Source organism: Chionomys nivalis, chromosome 23 (assembly GCF_950005125.1).
Source record: "Chionomys nivalis chromosome 23, mChiNiv1.1, whole genome shotgun sequence".
NCBI classification, from domain to species: Eukaryota; Metazoa; Chordata; class Mammalia; order Rodentia; family Cricetidae; genus Chionomys; species Chionomys nivalis.
In genome coordinates, this window is record NC_080108.1 from 12,849,288 (window position 1) to 12,871,046 (window position 21,759).

At 49.4% G+C, this 21,759-nt stretch overlaps 1 protein-coding gene across 2 annotated transcripts in view; it reads left to right on the top strand.

Annotated features, from left to right (window-relative positions):
- Homer2 (homer scaffold protein 2) overlaps positions 1 to 21,759 on the top strand; it is a 90,381-nt gene that overhangs the window by 46,664 nt on the left and 21,958 nt on the right. For both annotated transcript variants that reach the window (XM_057756571.1, XM_057756572.1), the window contains exons 2-3: positions 4,053 to 4,209; positions 16,383 to 16,514. In XM_057756571.1, coding sequence (XP_057612554.1) covers positions 4,053 to 4,209; positions 16,383 to 16,514 — 289 coding nt within the window. The remainder of the gene's footprint in view (positions 1 to 4,052; positions 4,210 to 16,382; positions 16,515 to 21,759) is intronic.

The window sequence follows — 21,759 nt, forward strand, 5'->3', positions numbered from 1 at the left end:
GCGTGACCCTGAGTTCTCTATGTGGTAACCGTGTCCACTCCCGGCTGTCGGGAGGATACAGTGAGGCCATTGCCATCCGTGTGGTGTGTTGTAAACTTTCTGTGAGGGACAGTGTCTTACCTAGCTATCTCGCTGCAGTGAACACGCAGCAGCTTAAATAACTTAAATAATAATATTCCTGTAGGGCAGAAATCTGGGTGTACTTAGCTGGGTGCCATCCTGTGACAGGGATTGTAATCAGGAATGGGCTGACGTCTCATGGGAAGGCTTTATTGCCGAAAGATCTGGTTTGGAGCTCACATGGTTGTTGGCAGAATTCTGTCCTCTGGGGATATTGGACCAAGGTCCTCAGTTCTCTTTTGGTTGCTGGCTGGAATCTTCTCGGTGTCTTAAAATGTGGGACTCTTAATATTCGGGAAAGCCAGCAAGGGCGAGTTGAAAACAAATTACAATCCTCTATAACTTAATCACACAGGTGACAACCTACCACCTTTGCTATATTCTGTTGGTTAACAGAAAGAGTCAGACTAAAATTCCAACCTGAAGTTTGAGGTAAGAGGATAGTTCACAAGTTGGAGGACCGTGGGGACTAACAGAGACCCTGCCTAAAATCCCTGGGCCCCAGCAAGCAAGCAAAGGCTGAAACAAATGACGTCCCACCTTCCTGTGAGGGGAGGGCATTACGTTGGGAACCACACCAGAGACTGTCTACTTCCTGCCCACTGCTACTGTTTTAACTATTACAGGACATGGTTAAGAGGGCGTTAAAGTTCCCAGGTCTGCCGCTTACTGTGTGACCCAGGCAGGTCTCCTGGCCATTCTGAGTCTGTCTCCCCACCTGTACCTCGCTGTCTCCACAGGACTATTGTGATCCTAAATGAGAAAGCCCATATGCAGAATGCTAAGCAGTTGGGAAATGTCAACGCCTGGCTGTTCTTTTCATCCTGGCCTCTTTTTTTCCCCTCTTGAAATAACATTAGACTTTTTGAATATCAGAATAGCTCAGAGCTCCCCAATACGCTCAGAATGGGTTATTCATGTGGAAATCCCAGTCCTGTGGGTGGCTTCCTGGGTATAGAGCTTCAGCTCGACTGGATGTGAAGGTCCAGGTCCCGTCTGTCCCCACCCCCCACTACATATACCCCCACCCACATTTGCTGAGACCTTGGGGCCAAGGAATGCAGCTCTAGGACCTTAGTAGAACCACAGTTGCTTGGTACAGTGAACCCTCTCAGAATGGGCCTGGTGAAGGTCCCAACAGGGTCCTTCTCCTGGGCCTCTTCCTGTAGAAGGCTGGCTATGGTGTGTCCAGATGGACCCACCTCTGTATTTCTGGTTGAGGTTCTGAGGACAACTCAGGGCTGTCAGAGGGCAGATTTGGAGATGGGGCCTTTGGTCTGAGTGCCAAGTCATGCCAAGCAGACAGCGGGCTACCCTGGCTATACCGAATCACAAGCTCTGCCATCTCACCTTGCCTTCCAGTCTTTCTCCCCGCATCTCGCTGTGATTGATGGCTGCACTTCCCTGCTGCTGCCGGCTTTAAGACACAGAGTACATCTAGAAAATCACTGAGGGAACACAGCAGGCTGCCCCCTACCTTCTCCCCCTTCCTCCTCCTCTGACCAGCGCCCCCCTGCCTCCTTTCAGCCCCCCTCCCATTTCTTGCTTCCACAGAATCGGTTCTCGGTCGCAGTGTTGGCCCCCAGAGTTGTAGGAGACCCTTCAGGAGTAGATGAGCCACCAGCAGTCAACTCTGTCATTCTAGGTGAGAGATGCTGGCTGTGGGGACCGTGTCCTCTATTGTATTTCAAGTCCTTATAGTGTCTAAGGAAAGCACTTCCCATAACAGTTACCTTGTTATAGGTGAGACCTCAGGTCCTTTATTAGAGAGTCAGGTGCCAGGAGCTAGGATAGGCTTGGGAACCAGTAATTTTAGTAAAAATGGTTATTGCTATCATGAAGCAAACTAGTGTCCATGCTTATCCCCGGCCGCAGCCCCTCTTCCTCAGGGAGGGAGCAGGATCAGTGATCTCGAAAGCCCGGGCTCCGACCCCGGAAGGGGCTACAGCTTAGTGAGTGCCCTGGAGACTGCGGCAGAGATTTGGTATGAGTTAATGTGCCAGCTTCTCCACAGTGACAGCTGCTCATCCCTCCTTCCTCTCACACACACGGACTGTTGCATGAGAACGTGGTTTTCTCTCTCGTGTTGTGTTTCGATGATTAGAAAACTGCACTGCCTGCTTGCGAGGGGCACAGCTGGGCCCTCCAGACGACAGTCTTCCCGGCATCACAGTCATGAGTGTGTGTTCCGCACAGCTGGGCCCTCCAGACGACAGTCTTCCCGGCATCACAGTCATGAGTGTGTGCTCCGCACAGCTGGGCCCTCCAGACGGCAGTCTTCCCGGCATCACAGTCATGAGTGTGTGCTCCGCACAGCTGGGCCCTCCAGATGGCAGATGTGAAACGGCACAGCCGGAATCTTCCTTTGGTTCACCCAGCTGTCACCCAGCTGCTTGGAAGGCTGTGGGTTTTGGAGAAACCAAGCGATTGAACGCAGGGTGATTGCAGGAAAGGCCCACACTCACGCTTTCCTGCTCCCGGGGCCTAGAGAGGAGCAGGCACACCAGCGTCTGCTGCTCTTCAGGAACACCAGCTCTAGAAGCGGCTCTGGTGGCGCTGTATTCATACTGTGCTCTTCCAGAAGTTTCTGTGTTGCTCTAGCCCTGTGCCGATAGCCATGATATTATCTGACATCCCTCGTATGAGGCTCGAAGAGTAAATTGCTTTCCTAGAATAAAGTTTGCCCTTGAGAGCTGTGTTTCCAGTAACGATTCTTCTGCAGGTGCTGTTGGTGGAGGGGGTGGGGCAGGGTTCAGAGACTCTTCTCAACATCTCCCCACAGAGAGCACAGCACTGAGACTTCCTTGCCCTCTGAACTTCTGACATTGCTGTCATTTTTATCATCTTGTTGACATTGTTGGGATTTTAAAAAATTAATTTGACTAAACCAAAATCAAGCCTTCAGATTTAATTTTTTATCTTTAATCAATACTTACAATAGTGGGGTTTTTTCCACTTTATTTTTGCATGCTGGTTCTCCCTCCCCGTTTTTGTCTTATTTTGAGCACTTAAAAGAATTTTTGAGATAGTTTGTCTATAAAGCTTTTCTTCAAAAAACAGATTCTGTGATGAGTCTGTTTCATTATTCTGTGGCTTTGCTAAGCAGGTCCCTCAGAGTATGGCTGTAGTGAATTCTGTTCCAGCTTTAAAGTCTTTCTTAGTAATGCCTGTTGTCAGGACCTAATTCTTTACTAAACAGAAAGAAACATAGATGATGTGTTAACTTGGTTAATATCTTTAGCAGTCACAAGAAATGATCACAGGCATATAGGAAGAAAAAGACAGCAGTTCAGCGTCAGACCAGAGGGGAGAGGGATCGGTGAAGCATAAACCCACATGGAAGGTCTACACAAACTGTGAAGGCTCCTCTGAGCTGTAAGGCCCTTCCTAGGTGCAACAGCAAAATGACAATTCTTCCTAGGATATAAAATAGTTCGACCCTTTAAAATACTCCCTCAAGTTTGAGAAATACTCAGATGAAACATTAAGCTTCAAATGGTTTACAAAATCCTAAAATTAATGCAAAATCTCCCAAAATAAATTTGTTAAAATTTTTTCTAAGATGAATTAGTTACAAAGAGCCCCTCACCCCTACAAATGCCAATAGGATGTCAGAGAGAAAACAAAACAGAACAGGACACTTGACAGGGATGTAAAATCTCTCAATGAAGAGTTTCGTTTTAAACCAATTTCTCATTAGGCCAGTTGCCCGGCAGCCTCGAGGTAGTTGCCACTAAGTGGAGTGCGGGTTTGTGGGCTACAGAACCTACTCACAGGGTAGCTCCCCCTCCTCCCTGCTCTGATTGTTCTCAGGCAGGTGGATCTTTGCCTACAAGCTATTTAAAGTCGTCCGAGACGGTGGGTGGCCTAGAAATCATAACTGAAACATTAAGTCAAGTTCCATTGGTTCACACACATCTGTCCTGTTTCAGAGAACAGCCCATCTTCACCACGCGAGCGCACGTCTTCCAGATTGACCCCAGCACCAAGAAGAACTGGGTGCCCGCGAGCAAGCAGGCCGTCACTGTGTCCTACTTCTACGATGTCACCAGGAACAGCTATCGGATCATCAGTGTTGATGGAGCCAAGGTACCGCCCCGCCAGACCGTCTTGACGTCCTCCCTTGGTTTTGTCCAGAGCAGTATGGTACCTTTGAAAGATGGAGGGGAAGGTTGTATTCCCAACATTCTGTCTTATCCCAGAGCTTACCATAACGTCTGCGTAATCACACATTTTGCTCTTTCTTTTCCACCTAAAATCATACAAATGAGTGAAAAACAGATTTCCCCGTTACCTCACTGTCTTCCTAATTAACATTTTAATGCCTGTGCAGTGATTACATTGAGGGCCTATCGTGATCTTAATTTCTTTATGGTGTCTTCAGTTTCTTGCCGTTGCAGATACTAAGCATTCCCATGTAGTGAATACCCTCAGTTGTTCATTATATACCTATTGTTTCCTTTGGACTGTTTCCTGGGGGTAGATTCCTATAGGTAATATTACAGGTCTTGCTATTAGCCCTGTATGGCCCTGTGTGCATGTGTGTGGCACAGGGCCATACGTGCGGCAGTGGTGGCACGTGCCTTTAATCCCAGCACTCAGGAGGCAGAGGCAGGAGAATCTCCGAGTTTACCGCCAGCCTGGTCTACAGAGCAAGTTCCAGGACAGCCAGGGCTACACGGAGAAACCCTTTCTCAAAACAAAGAAAGAAACAGCAAAACAAAAAACAGCAACAACAAAATCAAAAAACCAAACCAAAGAAACCCGCAGCTCTTGTCATGGTGCCCCTGCAGCATCCCTGCAGCATCGCTGCAGCGTCCCTGCAGCATCCCTGCAGCTGGCTGCTCCTGCTCTACTGTCCATGGTCCCCTGTGGATTCTGACTCTAGGTCAGCTTTCCTAGACAACAGGAGGTAAAGAATTGAGAGCTGAGCAGTACTGCATCCTTTAGAAGATCCCCCAGGTAAGACGTGAGACCCACCAGGGCCCCACATCTGTTGCGGGTCCCAGCTTTCCTCCCAGTGTCTCCTTTGGGCTTTCATTCAGCCCCATGATGTCTAGAGCTGAAGCTGAGTGGTCTCCTGGCCCTCTCTTTCTCTTCTGATTTCCACAGCCCTTCCTCCCTCAGCAAAGGACCCAAACTGTCCTCACTTTTTATAGCTGAGGTCCAGGTACAGGTAGTGAGGTATACTCTGGGGAGGCGTGGCAAGCGGGTGCTGGTGTCCTGTCCCTACACCAGCAGGTCCTGACTTGCTGGGTTGGCTCAAGCATTTCCTGACATTTTCCAGGCAGGGACTGTGTGGCCCCTGTCATTTCAGAGAACAGCAGTCGGTCTGATGAACTTTTGATGAGACTAAGGAAATAGTTCTCCCACCCAAACAGCTGAGATAGACAATCGGGGACGTGGTAAGGGGTGGCCAGTAGCAAGGAAGTGTGACGATGGCGAACATGTAACAGCGCCTCATTCGTAACAAAGGACTGCTATCCGAACGATGCCTTGATTTTAAAGTTTTAGGTTATTTTCACTTCTGGGAGGCACAGCGGGACTGCAGCTGTAATTACCTCTTCTCTGTGCTTCTGAGCCGGAGCCACTTGGGCTCTTTCCAGGGTGTTCTGACGGGGATGGAGAGTCGGGCTGACCTGCTCGCTTTCATCCGTAGGCTCTGTCAGTACAGCTACAGCTGCCATCCTCAGGTGGGTTTGCACTCTGAGTTATCCGAGGATTTACTGGACTTAACTCTAGACAAAGCAGCGTCCTTACAGCACAGTGCGTTGGTTATTAGCGAGGCTTTTTAGGAATTTGTCAGACTGTCAGCCACCGAATCATTCTGCCTCTGCGGTTCCTGCAAGCTGTGGCAGCGTGGTGGAGTCCAGGCCAGCTGAAATGGCTCGGAGGAGTCAGATGGGTGCGGGAAGGTGAGCGGTGTGGTAATTGTGTAGAAGAGGTAACTCAGGATATCCGCTGAGTTAGAGAGGCACTCGGGACTGGAAATGTAGACCGGGTAGCACCACTGAAATCCAGAGATCGAGACGGAGCTTCTCAGGCTCCCTCCCCACTATGCCTCTGGTCACCTTGTGTTCTGGAAGTCCACCTACGGTTCCAGCTTTACCACTGCAGTGCAGAGAACTGTGGCAGAGCCTTGTCTGGCAAAGGAAGCAGAAGGCTAGGAAGTGTGGGGATGGGTTAGACTTAGTCCCTGAGTCACTACCCTTGCAGCCAGGAGCTGGGGACAGGGGCATGTCTGGTCTGAGTAGTACTAGATATCATTCCCACGCCACCATAGTCCAGCTGGACCCTCCCTTGACCCTGTAGCAAGTAAGACAGACAGGCAACATCTAAGGGAACCTACTTCCAGCTTCCACAGTTAGGTGGGGGGTTGAGACAGAGCCTCAGACCACAGTAGCTATTACCACCCACCTTGCCCTTCTCTGCCCAATCTGAAGTCTGGATGTCTCGAGCCCCAGCTCCTGCTCTGTCTGAATACTCTAGATTTCTTGCCTTCCTTGCTGTGGCTGCAATAATGTAGTATGCTGAGCTGATTGCTCGGCCCTGTGCTGGCCTGAGGCTGCCACTTTTTGGCTCTGGTCTGTAGTCTCCCCTCAACATCTCTGTGCAATCAGAAGGGCTCGTTTCTCCCGGTTTGTGAACATGCATTGTGGTTCTGTGTTCACTTAGGCTTTACATCCCACAAACCATACATGCACGGCCCAGTACCTTCCTGTGGGCTGACTCCGGCAGGGATGCACTCATGCCCGGGAGATCATGGCTGTCTTATCACTCCGCTGTCGCTGCGTTCTCTACCACGTGAGAATGACTGTTTTATTTAGGGCCTTTGATTGTAAATGTTGATCTGAACTGGGAACCATGTCTCAGCTCATGGGCCATACCTGGGTTACCCAAGGCAGGCCTAGGTCCTGCTTCTCTTTGTTGGCCTGGACATGCCAAACTTGTGGCCTCTTAACTCATGCTTGGCATGTGTAGACCGGCTGTGCCTCCCAGGGCACGGGGTATTGCTTACTAGGAAAGCATCCTGTCTCGTCCCTCTTGGATGGAGAAGATGTACTTTGGTCACAAGTTGCTAGGATGGAAAGGGACTCATTTTTGAGCTAAGGCCACAGCAGATGCAGTGGCTGCATGAACTCAGTTGCTGGAAGAGCATAGGCTCTCAGGGAGGGAGGGGCTGGAACCAGCAATAGAGCTGCTGTCATCCTGTCCCAGGCACTGCAAGTGCCTCTTCCCTGCGGTGACCAGGGGCCTCCCCGCCCTGAGAGCATACGGACTGCTTACTGCAGGGTGACCCCGTTCCACCCCGCTCTTCACTTTCCTGAACCATGAAGACATTTCCATTCAGGCACAGTATGGCATGTGTCCCTTCCAGTGTGGCCTAAAGACATGGCCTGCTGAGGGCCCTGCTGTGTTCTACCTCAGCATTCCCCAAGCCCTGGGAGGTGATGTGGGTCCCATGTCTATGTGTGGGACTCCTGGATACTTGTTCCCTGCATGTCAGCTTGGGAAAAGGTATACTTGGGGTGCTTACTTGTCTCAGAGCCAAGCTATAGTGGGTAGCACCATAGACATGATGGGTAAGAAACTGTGATGGGGGTGTAGCTGTGATGGGGGTGTAGCTGTGATGGGGGTGTAGCTGTGATGGGGGTGTAGCTGTGATGGGGGTGTAGCTGTGATGGGGGTGTAGCTGTGATGGGGGTGTAGCTGTGATGGGGTGTAGCTGTGATGGGGGTGTAGCTGTGATGGGGTGTAGCTGTGATGGGGTGTAGCTGTGATGGGGTGTAGCTGTGATGGGGTGTAGCTGTGATGGGGTGTAAGCTGTGATGATGTCAGGTATGGCTATCCCTGTCTGGGTGTGTACAGAAGGATAGTGAGCAAGGGCCTGGCCACTGCCAAGGGCAAGCCTGGAAAGGTTCACCCTGTTAATTGCTGTTGGAAGAAGGGGGCCACAGAGTTACTGAGCCTAATTCCCAGCTCCTTAGAGCACTGCCGTGAGCCGTGGCTATCACAGTAGCCACATGATTTGTGGTGAGCGTGCACAGAACGGCCGGCTCCGTGATGAAGCTCCATCCCCAGAGCATTTGCTAACTGAGCCATCGCAGCCTCGATTTCACTGTGGGTTTGGAACTCTTTGTGGACCAAGTTAGTCACTACCGTCCTTCTGAGAAGCTGCCTGCGCCTGTGGGCAGGGCTTGCCTGGTGCACGTGCTTCTCCCGGGGACTCTGGATGACTCTCCTGCCCTTGGCTCCTGGCTGTTTATGGGATCACAGGGAATCTACATTGGCAGTGACCTCAGAGGCCGTCTGTTCTACAAATATTAGCAGTGCTCACTGTGCCAAAAGTTCTGCCTGACCATGGTGGTCAAAGGAGAGAAGCAGCTGGAACCCTAGAATGCTTAGGGTATTCTAGGAATGTAAAGTTGCTTTCAAAAAACACAATCAGGAGTCAGTAAGACGGCTCAGCAGGTAAGGGTGCTTGCTGCCAGTCTTTGAAGTATAGGTTTGGTCCCTGAGACCCACATGATGGAAGGCAAGAGCCAGCTCCCAAAGTTGTCCTCTGAGCTCCATAAATGCACAGTAGCATTTTCTTTCTTTCTCTCTGTCTCTCTCTCTCTCTCTCTCACGCGCACACACACACACACACACAAATAGGTGTAATATTAAAAAACAAAAAACAAAGGTTCTATCTTCTATCCACCATTATAGTTTCCTCTTTTGAAAAAATGTCGAGCCCCTTTGTTAAGAGAGTGAGTTTCTGGAATGTTCTGACCACACAGTAGGTTTTCTATGAATGTCAGATTTTCTTCCATCTCTGATGCACGAAGGAGACAAAGGACAGGAAGGAAGCATCTTGCTAATCCACGTCGGGAGCGGGCAGCCACTTTCTGGTTGCTATACCGTGTAGCCTCTCGTGTGTAGAACAACTAACTCTCAACTAAGTTCTTCCAGCCTCCAGCTTCATCTTCCCACCTGGCCTTCTTCCAAGACCCTGTCGCCGTGTTTGGGGCACCCTAAGAAAACTTGATTCAAGTGCCCTGCTGGGACTGGATCTTTCATCAGGGTCCCGTTCCACGTGGAAGTTGCAGAGAGAACTCAGGAGGTGTTTGGAGGAGTTGGCAGCCCACCTTACAGCGTGGGATGCCTTACAGAGGAGACCCTCTCCCCACTGGGCCTGAGCTTCTCCCCCAGTCATCTCTTCCCTTGTGCCCTGGAGGCCCAGCTCTTCCCTGTCTGTCAGCTGTCCTCATTCTCCTCCCACTTTAGCGCCATCTGTGTTTGTGTTTGTCACCTGCTCTTCCTCGTGTGTTTCTTGGTGGCAGTTCTCTGCCCCAGGCTTCTTGTCCTCTTCCTCTGTGATCTTCCCACTTCTGTGACCCCTTCCTTGCTTGCCCCACAGTCTCCTTGAGCCCCACCTTTCCTCTAAGATTAGATTCCACAAGTACAGCCCCTCTGTCCTCAGTGCGACTTGCCAGTGTCTCGGGCCACATCCTCCTCTCACGCTGAAGACGAGCCTCCCTAACAGTTCTGTTACGGGCTTGAGTAACAGTTAACGTCGATGTAAAATTAATACTAAAGTGGCCCCTCATGCCTCTCCTACTCAGTTGACATAGGTCCCGAAGCACAGAGGCCCTGTATACAACTCAAAAAGCTCATGGCAGATTGAAAGCAACATAGCAAAGCACTACACTGAACACACCAACCTACAAATGCTCCAGTTCACACTGTGTTAAACACACCAACCTTCTGAATTCCCCAACTCACACTCATTGAACACACTAACCTTCTGAATGCCCCAGTTCACACTGCATTGAACACACCAACCTACTAAATGGCCCAGTTCATACTCATTGAACACACTAACCTATTGAATGCCCCAGTTTACACTGCATCAAACACACCAGCCTACTGAATGTCCCAGATCACACTCATTGAACACACCAGCCTACTGATTGCCCCAGCTCACACTCATTGAACACACTAGCCTACTGAATGCCCCAGTTCACACTCACTGGATACACCAGCCTACTGATTGCCCCAGTTCACACTCATTGAATACACCAGCCTACTGATTGCCCCAGTTCACACTCATTGAATACACCAGCCTACTGATTGCCCCAGCTGAGCCACACAGGTGCTGTGAAGTGCTAATGTTCACTGTGTGACCACAGGGCTGATTGCGGCACACCGCTGCTGTCCAGCAGAGGACCATGCTAGGTATCACCAGCTGGGAAAGATCAAAACTTAGGGGCTTTAGTATAGCTCTTACCTGCACGCCCAATGCCCTGTGTTTCAAACCCAGCACTGCAAAAATACAATAAATAAGAATTTGAAGTATGGGGCTGGAGAGATGGCTCAGTGGTTAAGAGCATTGCCTGTTCTTCCAAAGGTCCTGAGTTCAATTCCCAGCAACCACATGGTGCCTCAAAAACCATCTGTAATGAGATCTGGTGCCCTCTTCTGGCCTTCAGACATACACGCAGAAAGAATATTGTATACACAATAAATAAATATTTAAAAAAAAGAATTTGAAGTATGATTTCTAATGAGTATGAATCGCTTTCATACCATGATAAAGTCAACGACTCTTAAGTAGAAATATTTTAAGTTGGAAACTGACCGTATTCCAGAAGCATGTGTGGGCTTCTCCCTAATCACACGATCTCCATTCACCCATTAGAGATTTTCCTGTCCTGAAACTGTAGCAGGCATTCATTCCCTTGGTAGTGTTGCCGTGTGTGTGTGTGTGTGTGTGTGTGTTCCAGAGGTTGGAAGGCCTTTCAACAAGCCAGAGAGTAATTTCTTTTATGATCCCTTGCAGCTTTTCTGTTTTTCCTTTGTGGCAAGAAAATGGTCATAGACTATATATGTAAATGGTCGGCTGTAACCCAGTAAAACTCTTTTTAAAAACATAGTCTGCTTATTGGATTTGGCCTGAGGATTATAGTGTGTTGACCCCTGACGTAAATAGCGTGTTGTTTATTTTATCTGGTTCTGGCTTTTATACAATAGACATCCCTTGTGTGTTCTTGATGAGATCCTTATAAAGAAGAACAAATGATGTGTTTCGTGACTGACCGATGGCGATGCCCGAGGCCGTGGTTGATTCTCCTGATAGACAGCATTTCCTATGGGCATGCTACGGTTCATGATACCCCCGCCCTGTTGGTGGGGGGGGCTGCTTTTGCACACACGCTGCCCAATGAGCACTCCTGTACATTCCCCATGCTCAGAACTGGAGTTGCTAAATATTGGAGAACCCACATTATTTTTTTAATAGTTTTGCTGACCTACAGCAGCCTCATTGCTCCACACTCCTGCCCAAACCCTTGATGGTGTCTGACTTACTTTGACTGTACCGATCATATATTTCCACATTGCCAGTAAAGCTGCGCTGGGAAGTTCTGTCTGTCAGCCTTCCCTAGCTCCCTGTTCTCCCAGGAGCACATTATCGCTTGCCCATAACTAAACTGCCCTGAGTCCCTTAAGTTTGCATCTCTTTGTCCTGAACCTCAGGCTTTCCCTCCTGTCCACCCAGCTGCACAGGGCACTCACCATTGTGACCCACAGCAGATTAAAAGGCCTTTTGGGGGGCCTGGAGAGATGGTTCAGTGGTTAAGAGTACTTGACTGCTCTTCTAGAGGTCCTGAGTTCAATTCTCAGCACCCATATGGTGGTTCACAACCATCTGTAATGGGATCAGATTCCTTCTTCTGGTGTGCATGAAGACAGAATATTCATATACATAAAGTACATAAATAATTTCTTTTTTTAAAAAAGTCTTTTCAGCTGGGTTTGGAGGTACATATCTATAATCCAACACCTGGAGTCTAAGTCAGGAGGCTCTGAGTTCAAGGCCATCCTGGGCTACGGCAAGGTGCTTTTTCAAAAAACAGAAACGTCATTTTTCTAAAGGTCTTTCTGTCTGTGCTCACGCTCTTTCCCTCCTTCCTCCATGCCTGAGAAGGGCAAGAGCCAAAGCTCAGAGTCACCAGGAGAAACACAAAGCCTTCTAGGTGCAAACACAGTTAGCCAGGAGGGGCAGGCACAGAAGGAGCAGGCCCTACCGACTGCCACCCAGTCTGTCTGAAGGACAAGGCCGTGCAGCCAGGGGCTGTTCCCGTGTCAGTGACAAGAAAAGAAGATTCCAAGACTGGGGATATTTTGACAGCATGCTCGCGGGGGTGTCATTCTTGCTGCTCCTGCGGAGGTGAATGTTGTAGGTTTTCTGGGAGGGTAGCCAGCCAGCTGTCTCACCTACTGCTCTGGATGCAACACTGCTCAGACTAACCACCTCGGTAGTTAAAGCACAGGAAAGCGACGCTGTAGTACTGATTAGTAGCCTTCCTTGCCACCGTTTCTTTCCTCTCCTCCCCTCTCTTCCTTCCTTCCAGATCTAGGAAGTCTCAGAACCTTGGGTAAACCGTTCAGAACCAGCTAAGGCATCTGAAGGCCGCAGGCAGCCAGCGTGAGCAATTACAAGGGCAGTGTGGAAAGTGTGGCTTTCGCTTTTCCCCCTCCTGGCTCTCCTCTAGCTCGTAGATAAGGGCGCTGGCATCTTCATGCTGACGACAGGGACTGGTAACTACAGACCTTTTAATGAGGAACGAGGAGGATGCTTGCAGCTCCCTCTGCAAAATCCTCACGAGTTCTGCAAGGTCAGCATTTTGTATCCCAAGGACGAACAACCCTTTTGTTACCAGGGAAGTGCGCAGTATAATTGTACGGGTAGAAGGGCTGTCCTGGAGTTAGAGACAGAGACACAGGACCCATGGAGACAGGCAGGAAGGAGACAGAGGAGTCTGCGGTTATGTGCTGCAGTTCAACAGCTCCTTCTTCTGCTTTCCATCACGTGCTACAGATGGAAGAGAAGGGAGATGAGCAGGTGGCGAGCACTCTTGGAATTCCTGCTTTGAATGAATACAGGGCGTTCCTGGACTTGGAGAGTAGCTGGGCTTAAACCCTGTCCAACAAACTAGACTGGCGTGCCTGAGCCCAGTTTGGCTCAGTAGGCCATGAGCAGCAACCTTATGAGAGATTGCATGTTTCCCGTAAACATGGTAGAATAATGTCCCAGCATATCGCGAAATGTGTCTGAGTTTGTCCTGATTCAGCACTTAGCTTCTAGGTGAATTATGAAGCTTCTCCTGGGCCAGGGTTCTCTCTGGTAACAAGTGGAAGAAATACGACTTTGGGGGGCAGTACTGGGGAACTGAACACGTGAAGCAAGCACTGTGCTACGTCCCTGTTCCCATAAATGTGATTTGAGGGCATCAAAGATCTATAGAATGTTGAGGGCTAGAAAGACCAAAATTCCAGAGAGATGGGTCCGCTCAGCCAAAATGGGCGGATTTCCTCATATAGACATTTGCCAATTCTGGATACAGGCTGACAGTTGGGGCTGGGCCCTGGCAGACATCCTGCTGAGGGAGAGGAATCAGCACTTAGCAGTGGCCAAAGAGATGAAACTGAAAATTGAGGAACTTCAAAATGGTCGGCTCCCGTCTCCCCCACCCAAGACATTTTCTTAATTTACAGTGTACAGAAACCAAGTCCTTGCCAAGGGTTTACACACAAAAACATGAAGGCCTCAAAGAGAGCAGAGAACGGATGCAGGGATACTGGGCTCCGTCACACCCTGTCACCTGGACACTTAAGGACTGGGGCAGCTCAAGGCTGTACACAGAGCTGGGCCCTGCAGAAATGCTTCTAAGGGTAGAGAGACCAGTGGAGATCTTGACGGTCACATTGCTTAAATGGCAGAGTGCAGACTTGAGTAACCCCAAGCACATGGTGCCTTCACAATTTGCCATCTGGGTGGTGGGACATGTGTATAATCCCAGCACTTGGTAGGTAGAGGCAGGGCATCAGGAGTTCAAGGTCATGCTCAACTACATAAAAGGTCTGAAGCTAGTATAGGAGGGTGGCCTAGTTGGGAAGATCTGTGGAATTAACAAGCTATGAAAGCAAGCTGAAAACTTCTCAAGGATAGTCCTGACTCTCCACAGTCCTTCAGGACAGAGGAGATAAAGATCTCTCTGTTGACTCCTTAAAGAGACTGTCCTGAGTCCAGGAGTGAACCAAAGTTAGACTGAGTCCCGTGGGAGCTGACACCCAACCTGACCCAGTCCGGCCCTGAGATGAAGGGACTTCCTGTCTGCCTAATTCATCCAGCCCAGAGGAAGGGGAGCGTGCTCTGGCAGATGGTCACATTCTATGGAGTCTTTGCATTCAGCATGAGATTTAAAAACCAAAAAAACTAGACCTGCAGAAATCTGGGACCATATGCCTCGAGTCAGGAGGGGAAGCCCAGATAATGAAAGATTCAGAGATGGTCCAGCTGTTAGTGTTTCCATCAGGATTTTGAAATAAATACATCAGTTTATTGAGGAAACAGAGAGGAAATGAACAAAACGGGCAAAGGGAAGACTATCCTCAGGGATTTAGAATATTGATGGATTGGTTTTGATTAAGAAAAGATCTCACGAAGTGGACCCTAACTGACCTGGAACTCAGTTTGTAAATCAGGGAACCTCAAATTCTCAGAGATCTTTTTGCCTCTTTTACCTCCCAATTGCTGGAATTAAAGGGTACTCTATCATGCCTGGTTTTGGAATATATTTTTTTCAAATATTGAATATGCTAGATTTTAAAAATAACTCAGCGGAGGCAGGAATGGTGGTGAATCTCAGAACTGGGGAGGCTGAAGAAGGCGGATGGTGAGTTCAAGGCTAGTTAGAGCTACAAAGCAAAACTAGGTAACCAATTAAAACTCCTCCATTCTCTTTGTTCCTCCCTCGCCCCCACCCCCACAAGGTACTGAGTGGGTAGATTTTACAGCAGATATACTATATCAACCGCCAAGAAAACAGATCAATTAAAAATGCCCAGATCGGGGCCTGGAGAAATGGCTTAGTGGTGACAAACAGTGTTCTTCCTTGGGACCTGTTTTCAAAGCCCAGCACCCGTGTTACAGCAACCTATTACTCTTTCTCCAGCTTCAGGGCACCCAACACTTATAACTTCCACAGGCACCTGTGCTCGCAGACATTCCTTCTTTCCCAACACATATACATAGTTAAAAACAAAAAGTAAATCTTTTTAAAAATGTCCCAGTTAAACCACAGAGAACCAAGAGAGAAGGGAGTGGTAGTCGGTCAACGTGAAACAGTCTCAGCACACTCATAGGGTCTAGCATGTTGCGTATAACTGGAGTTGCGGAAAGAGGCAAGGAGAAAAGACGGCACAGGAGCACTCTGTGAAAAGAATGGCTGGGAGCTCTCCAAAGTTGATAAGTTCATAGGTCAAAGAAGCTGAGCTCATCCCCAAGCAGGATGAATAGGTCTTGCCCTTGAAACAGTTAACCACACCCTTCTAACCGCTTGCTGGTTTGTGACCTTGAACAAGCCACTTGACTTTGTTGAGTCTCCGATTCCCCTTCTTTAAAGATAAGATTAGATGAAATAACTGAGAAACTGTTTAGTTTTAAAGAGCTACTGCAGCGTGGTGAACTCTGAGAAAGTGAGAGCCGCTCCGGGCAGCCTCTATCTATTGACATCCAGAGAACCCCTAAGGATATGGATGTGACCAACCCAGGGGCCATCTAGTGAGCACTGCCTTCCTTCAGAACATTGGATAGTAACTTCATGGCAGCCCTTCTGGTAACCAGAAATACAAAGCTAGAAAACACATACACCACATGGACCCTCCACTTCTTTCTTCATTTGAGGCCAAGGGGTGGTAACAGCCAGCGCCAGGCCCCTGAGCCATTCCTTACAGTCTCCCCGCTCACACCAGTATGACTGGTCTACTGTTGATTAGCCCCCTACCTACGCTCCAGATGGGAATCTTCTCCTTCCCCTTGGGAAGCAAAGGCTGGTGGAAGTATTAACTGGTTCTGCTGGCTGTTAGAGTGCCTGGGAATTCAAAAGGGAGGTGGGGTGTGGTGGGGAGGGCCACACACGGCCAACCTTTAAGGGAACTTTGATACTTGGCACCTGTGAGGCAATAAACATCAGTTTTGGAAACGGTTCTCAGGAGAGATGTTTTCCTGTTGGTTTTATGAAAGGTCTATCTTAGGCTTCCATTGAGAAGCATCTGGAGTTGCCCTTTGTTGTGGTTGTGTGTCTGCCCTGGTAAGAACAGCCCAGGAGCAAATCCAGCAGGACAGAGGAAGTGTCCCGTAGCCATGGCCTTTGTCAGGAGAAAAGGGTCCCGTCCACAGCTAACGCCCTTCCCCTCTGGGCTGTCTCCTGCAGGTGATCATAAACAGCACCATCACCCCGAACATGACGTTCACCAAAACCTCGCAGAAGTTCGGGCAGTGGGCAGACAGCAGAGCCAACACAGTGTTTGGTCTGGGATTCTCCTCAGAGCAGCAGCTCACGAAGGTAAGTGCCTTTCGGCATGCGGCACTGTGGGCAAGGGAGCCTCTCTCTCAAACAGCTTCAGACTCCTTGAAACTGAGCAATCTGTGGAAGAAAGGGAGTTCGCCTCCAACAAATGCCGTTCACTTGGAAGTCTGAGAAGCTCCACTGGCCTGGTGACTCTGGGCATCCACTAGGCCACTTATCATTTCCTGGGGCCAACCCCCCCCCGCCCCCCCGCCAGATCACAGAGTCCAGAAACAGGGCAAGAAGCAGAAGTGTTGAGGTCAGGTACAGTTAAGATGTGAAATTATCCCCTAAGCTTCATACTGTTTGGGAAGGCCGTAGAAGCGTCAGGATGTGGGACCCCGATGGAGGAAGTGTGTCGCTAGGAGCCGGCCTAGAGATTTTATAGGTTGGCCTCACTTCCTGTCCACTCAGGGTGTGGCCAGCTTTTACCGCCCAGGGCCGTGCCTTCCCAGCCATGATGCTCTCCGCCCCTTTTTAAGCTCTAACCCCTTCCTCCCTTAGGTTGTTTCTTGGCAGGTGTTTGGTCACAGCAGTGAAAAGAATAGCAGACCATGAGCACTGGCTATCGGGATGGCGCTCTCCTTCACCCCCTCCCCCTATGCTGGACCTGTGGACTGTGACTCTGGCCGGCGGGATACGCTAGTAGGGATAAGCCCAGTGCCAGCCTGCTGCTCTGCTTGGGAAAGCTGTCCAGGGACCTGAGGGGCCTCTGGCCTCCAGACTCTTCCTTCTGTGCATTTACGAAGCTGCAGTCTCCGCAGACTGCCGAGGTTTGCGGCAGCATGATGGATAAAGGCATGAGGAGCCGGGCTGGCGGAAGCATGGCCACATGTGATCACAAAAGTGTGATCTCTCGTGAAGGTCACGCTGGAGAAAGGGCCCAGTGTGACCTGCAGCTCCAAGAGCAAGCTGTTCTCTGTGCTCCGTGATGCTCATGGCTGCGCCCTTAATAACTGAATGCTCTGTGGGGTCAGAGGTCAGGGTGACCGTGGAGAGCTGGCATGTGTCCTCTGGCACGTGGCCGGTTTATCTCTGGATAAACTGGATCCTAAGGAGGCTGTACGTGAGCACCCACGGGGCCCTGCGGCTGTATGACTCGAAAGATTATCTTCTAAAGAGTGGGGCTCTCTAAGGGGCAGGCACGCGGAATACGATTGCTTTTTAGGCTCTGGTTATGCTTGAGCCCAGTAACATTGCTAATCACAAGTCTCTTTGTCACCAGTTGTGGCAAAATTGTCCAGCTCTGTTTCTTCCCTCCCGTACACCTTTTTTTTTTTTTTTTGGTTTTTCGAGACAGGGTTTCTCTGTGGTTTTGGAGCCTGTCCTGGAACTAGCTCTTGTAGACCAGGCTGGCCTCGAACTCCCAGAGATCCGCCTGCCTCTGCCTCCCAAGTGCTGGGATTAAAGGCGTGTGCCACCACCCCCTGGCTACCACCCGAACACCTTTGACCTTGACCATTTTCCAGGGTCCTGTACAGATCTGACTCCAGGCCACCTTCCTAGTGAGCTTGGCTCAGTAGGGTGTCCCACGGCTGCTCCCAGGGGTGGCCCATTGTCATTCCAACGGCAGGAAGCAGCTCCAACCCTGGCACCAGAGGGAAGCTGCAGACACTGGCCATGTCTTCTCTGATCTGACTCCTAGAAGCTGCTTTTGGATGGTCTTGCAGGACACACTGGGGTTTCTAGATTTTATCCTGTGACCTTTGAAGGATTTTAGCCCCAAAAGTAAAGTGATCAGATTTGCATTCCAGATATTCTTTTTCTTTTTTTCCTTTCCTGGAAGCGAGTTGGATTCAGTCCAGGGTAGAGCTGATGACGATTTGAGTAAGAGATGGAAAATTTTTACGAATTTTTAAAAATTGGCAGAACTTTGTCAGACAGACGAGGGGAGGCCAAGACTCCGGGATGATGAGGGACGGAGAGTGGCAATGTCTTCTGCAGTGGGGGAGAGGAGCAGAATCAGCAGTGGTACCCGAGAATGCGTGGCCAGGACCTCTCTCTGAAGTGGAGCAGGGCTTCCTGTGGCTTCCATCCCACAGAGCTGCCTGCTAGAGAGAGGAGATGCTGGGGAGGCCCTTTATCATGCCCAGCACTCACCCCTACACCTTCTATATATCTGCAGGCCTCAGGCTGCTGGGTTAGCATCTCAGCACCCGCTTCTGCTTCTGTCTGGGGCCAGAAGTCCCCTGGAGTCCAGGAGAGTCTGAAAGAAGCACTCCTAGCTTCCTGGTCCAATCTCTTTCACTCCGTAGAGGAAACAAGGTAGTAAGGACAGATAAAGGGGAAAGAAAACATCAGCGAGAAAAAAATCAAAAGGAAAGCTCCAAACAGAAGTAGGACAAGGTGTGAAAGTTCAGTTCTTCCTTCCCTGGAGAACCGAAAAGACCTTGATCCATGCTACTTCCCGTTCTTCCCAGACAAAGAACACGTCCTGTTATTAAGGAGGAGTGTCCCGTCCTCCTGAGTCACCTGGGGCACTGGCAGCAGTCTTATCTCTGCTCTGACTGTGGCCTGCCATCATCGCAGAGATTTCTGAAGCAAGCTCTCAAATATGTCCTTTGTCCAACATATTTCAAATCAGCGTTTCCTTTCTCTTTGAAGGCAACGATTAGCCACACACTGATAAATTGCCACGAATAGAGGCTAGCAGCCATGACAAGCGGCAATTAGCTCGCCCAGAGGGAACCTGGGCCTGAGGGGTTCCTGAGGCTTGTGTGCTGGAGGGCAGCTGTGACTCAGTATTCCCGCAGCCGCCCACAGACCTGCAGGGGGGGATCAGTAATCAGACGTTGTGGGCTGGACAATGAAACACCAGTGTGGACATTTTCACTTAGGAAGTCTTTCTGTGAACTTCTCTCTCCAACCCCCAGAAAGAAAATAGATACCTTGTTCTTAGCTTTCATTTAGAAAGTGCGCTCAGCAGCCACAGCCCAGGAAGTACTAGGCGGAATCTTTCTGCTCTATAGACAGGCTTTCCAAAAATAATAAAAGCTGTGTATTCCTGAAATGGAATTGGGATCCGTGTGTCCCCTGGAGAAGTCATGATACTTCAGCCTCCTGAGGACTGTTGGGACGGAGCATGGCTTTTCTGCTAAGATGAAGTCATAGAAAGAGACAAAGGAGGTGGACCAGGGAGAAGAATCGTTAGCATTTTAGTCTCTCTGGCATCTGACCTCACGTGCCCGCCATTCTGACTTTGCTTCCTTCTCATTCACTGCAGACAGAGGAAACGTGTTATTTCAGTAGTGCGAATGGCCCAGAATAGAGTCTGCCCTCTCAATCCACAGGCACGTGTGGCATTTGCCTTCAGCTTTAATACTTTAATCTGGGTGTGGTGATTACCTTAATTGTCAACTCGATACAATGGAGAATCACCTGAGGGGGTCTCCATGAGGGATCATCTGTTAGGTTGACTTGTGGTGTGTCTATAGAGGATTGTCTTAATTAAGTTCATTGATGTGGAAAGACACCCCCCCCCCCAGTCTACCATGGGCAGTGCCATTCCCTAGGCAGGGGGCCCTACACAGTGTAAGAGGGGGAAACTGAGCTGAGCACAAGCAAGCAAATGGGCAGGCATTCATTTCTCTCTGCGATTGGCTGTGGATACAACCAGTTATTCAAGCTCCTGATGCTGGCTTCCCCGCCGTGATAGGATATAACATGAGACTGTGAGTCAAAATAAACCTTTTCTCCCGTAAGTGGCTCTTTTCCCCCAGAGTATTTTAACCTCATCAACAAAAACGAAACTAAGGCAGGGCCCAATGAGTTGTCTCGGTTACTACGGCATCTGCCACCAAGTCTAATGACCTGAATTCAACCCCTGGGAATGATAGGAGAGAAACAGCTCCTGCAAGCTGTCCTCCGACCTCCACATGCTTGTCATGGTATATGTGTGCACACAATACAAAAATGTGATGCAGATTTTAAATAAAAATAATCTATAACCCACATGCCCCCGGCATTCCCTTTATTAGTTGAGTATAATCATAAGATTATACTCCAGCCTCCTGTCTCCCATTTGTCTGATTTAAAGGCCAGTTTTCTACCTGGGGGCTGATCTTTTGTTGTTGTTGTTTTTTGTTTTTGGAGACAGGGTTAGGTTGATCTTCTAATGTGCTTTAGTTAGAGTACTTTTTTTTTTTTTTGGTTTTTCGAGACAGGGTTTCTCTGTGGTTTTGGTTTCTGTCCTGGAACTAGCTCTGTAGACCAGGCTGGTCTCGAACTCAGAGATCCGCCTGCCTCTGCCTCCCAAGTGCTGGGATTAAAGGCGTGCGCCACCACCGCCCGACTAGTTAGAGTACTTTTTGGCTGCAAGTAACAGAAGAGAATAGGATTATTACATAAAGTGAAGTCCTGAGGCAGTCTGTTGCTCACACCATGTAGTGACTCAAGTAAGAATGGCCCCATAGGCTCATCTGTTTGATTGGTAGTCATCAGAGAGTAGCACTATTGGAGAAGGATTAGGAGGTGTGGCCTTATGGGAGGAAGTGTGTCACTGGGGGTGGGCTTTGAGGTTTCAAACTCACACCAAGCCCAACATATTCTCTCTCTCTCTCTCTCTCTCTCTCTCTCTCTCTCTCTCTCTCTCTCCCTCTCTCTCCTCCTCTCTCCTCTCTCTTCTCCTCTCTCTCTTTCTCTCTCTCTCTTCTCTCTCCTCTCTCTTCTCCTCTCTCTCTCTTTCTCTCTCTCTTCTCCTCTCTCTCTCTCTCTCTCTCTCTGTCTTCTCTCTCTCCTCTCTCTCTCCCTCTTCTCTCTCCCTCTCCTCTCTCTCTTCTCTCTCTCCTCTCTTCTCTCTCTCTCCTCTCCTCTCTCTCCTCTCTCTCCTCTCCCCTCCCCTCCCCTCCCCTCCCCTCCCCTCCCCTCATATCTCTCTCTCTGTCTCTCTCTCTCTGGATGTAGCTCTCAGCTACTGCTCCAGCTGATGTCATCATGCTGCCATTCTCCCCACCATGATGATAATGTACTAACCCTCTGAAACTGTAAACAAGTCCCCAATTAAATGCCTTCTTTTTAAGTGTTACCTTGGTCCTGGTGTCTCTTCATAGCAATATGACAGTGACTAAAACAATGTATGTGTATGCATATATGTATGTACATATGCATGTATGTACATATGCATGTATGTACGTATGTATGTATGTATGTATGTATGTATGTAATTTTGAGACAGGCTTCACTCTATAGCCTGGACTGGCCTCAGATTTGTCACCCTCATGCTTCAGCCTTCTGAGTGCTAGGA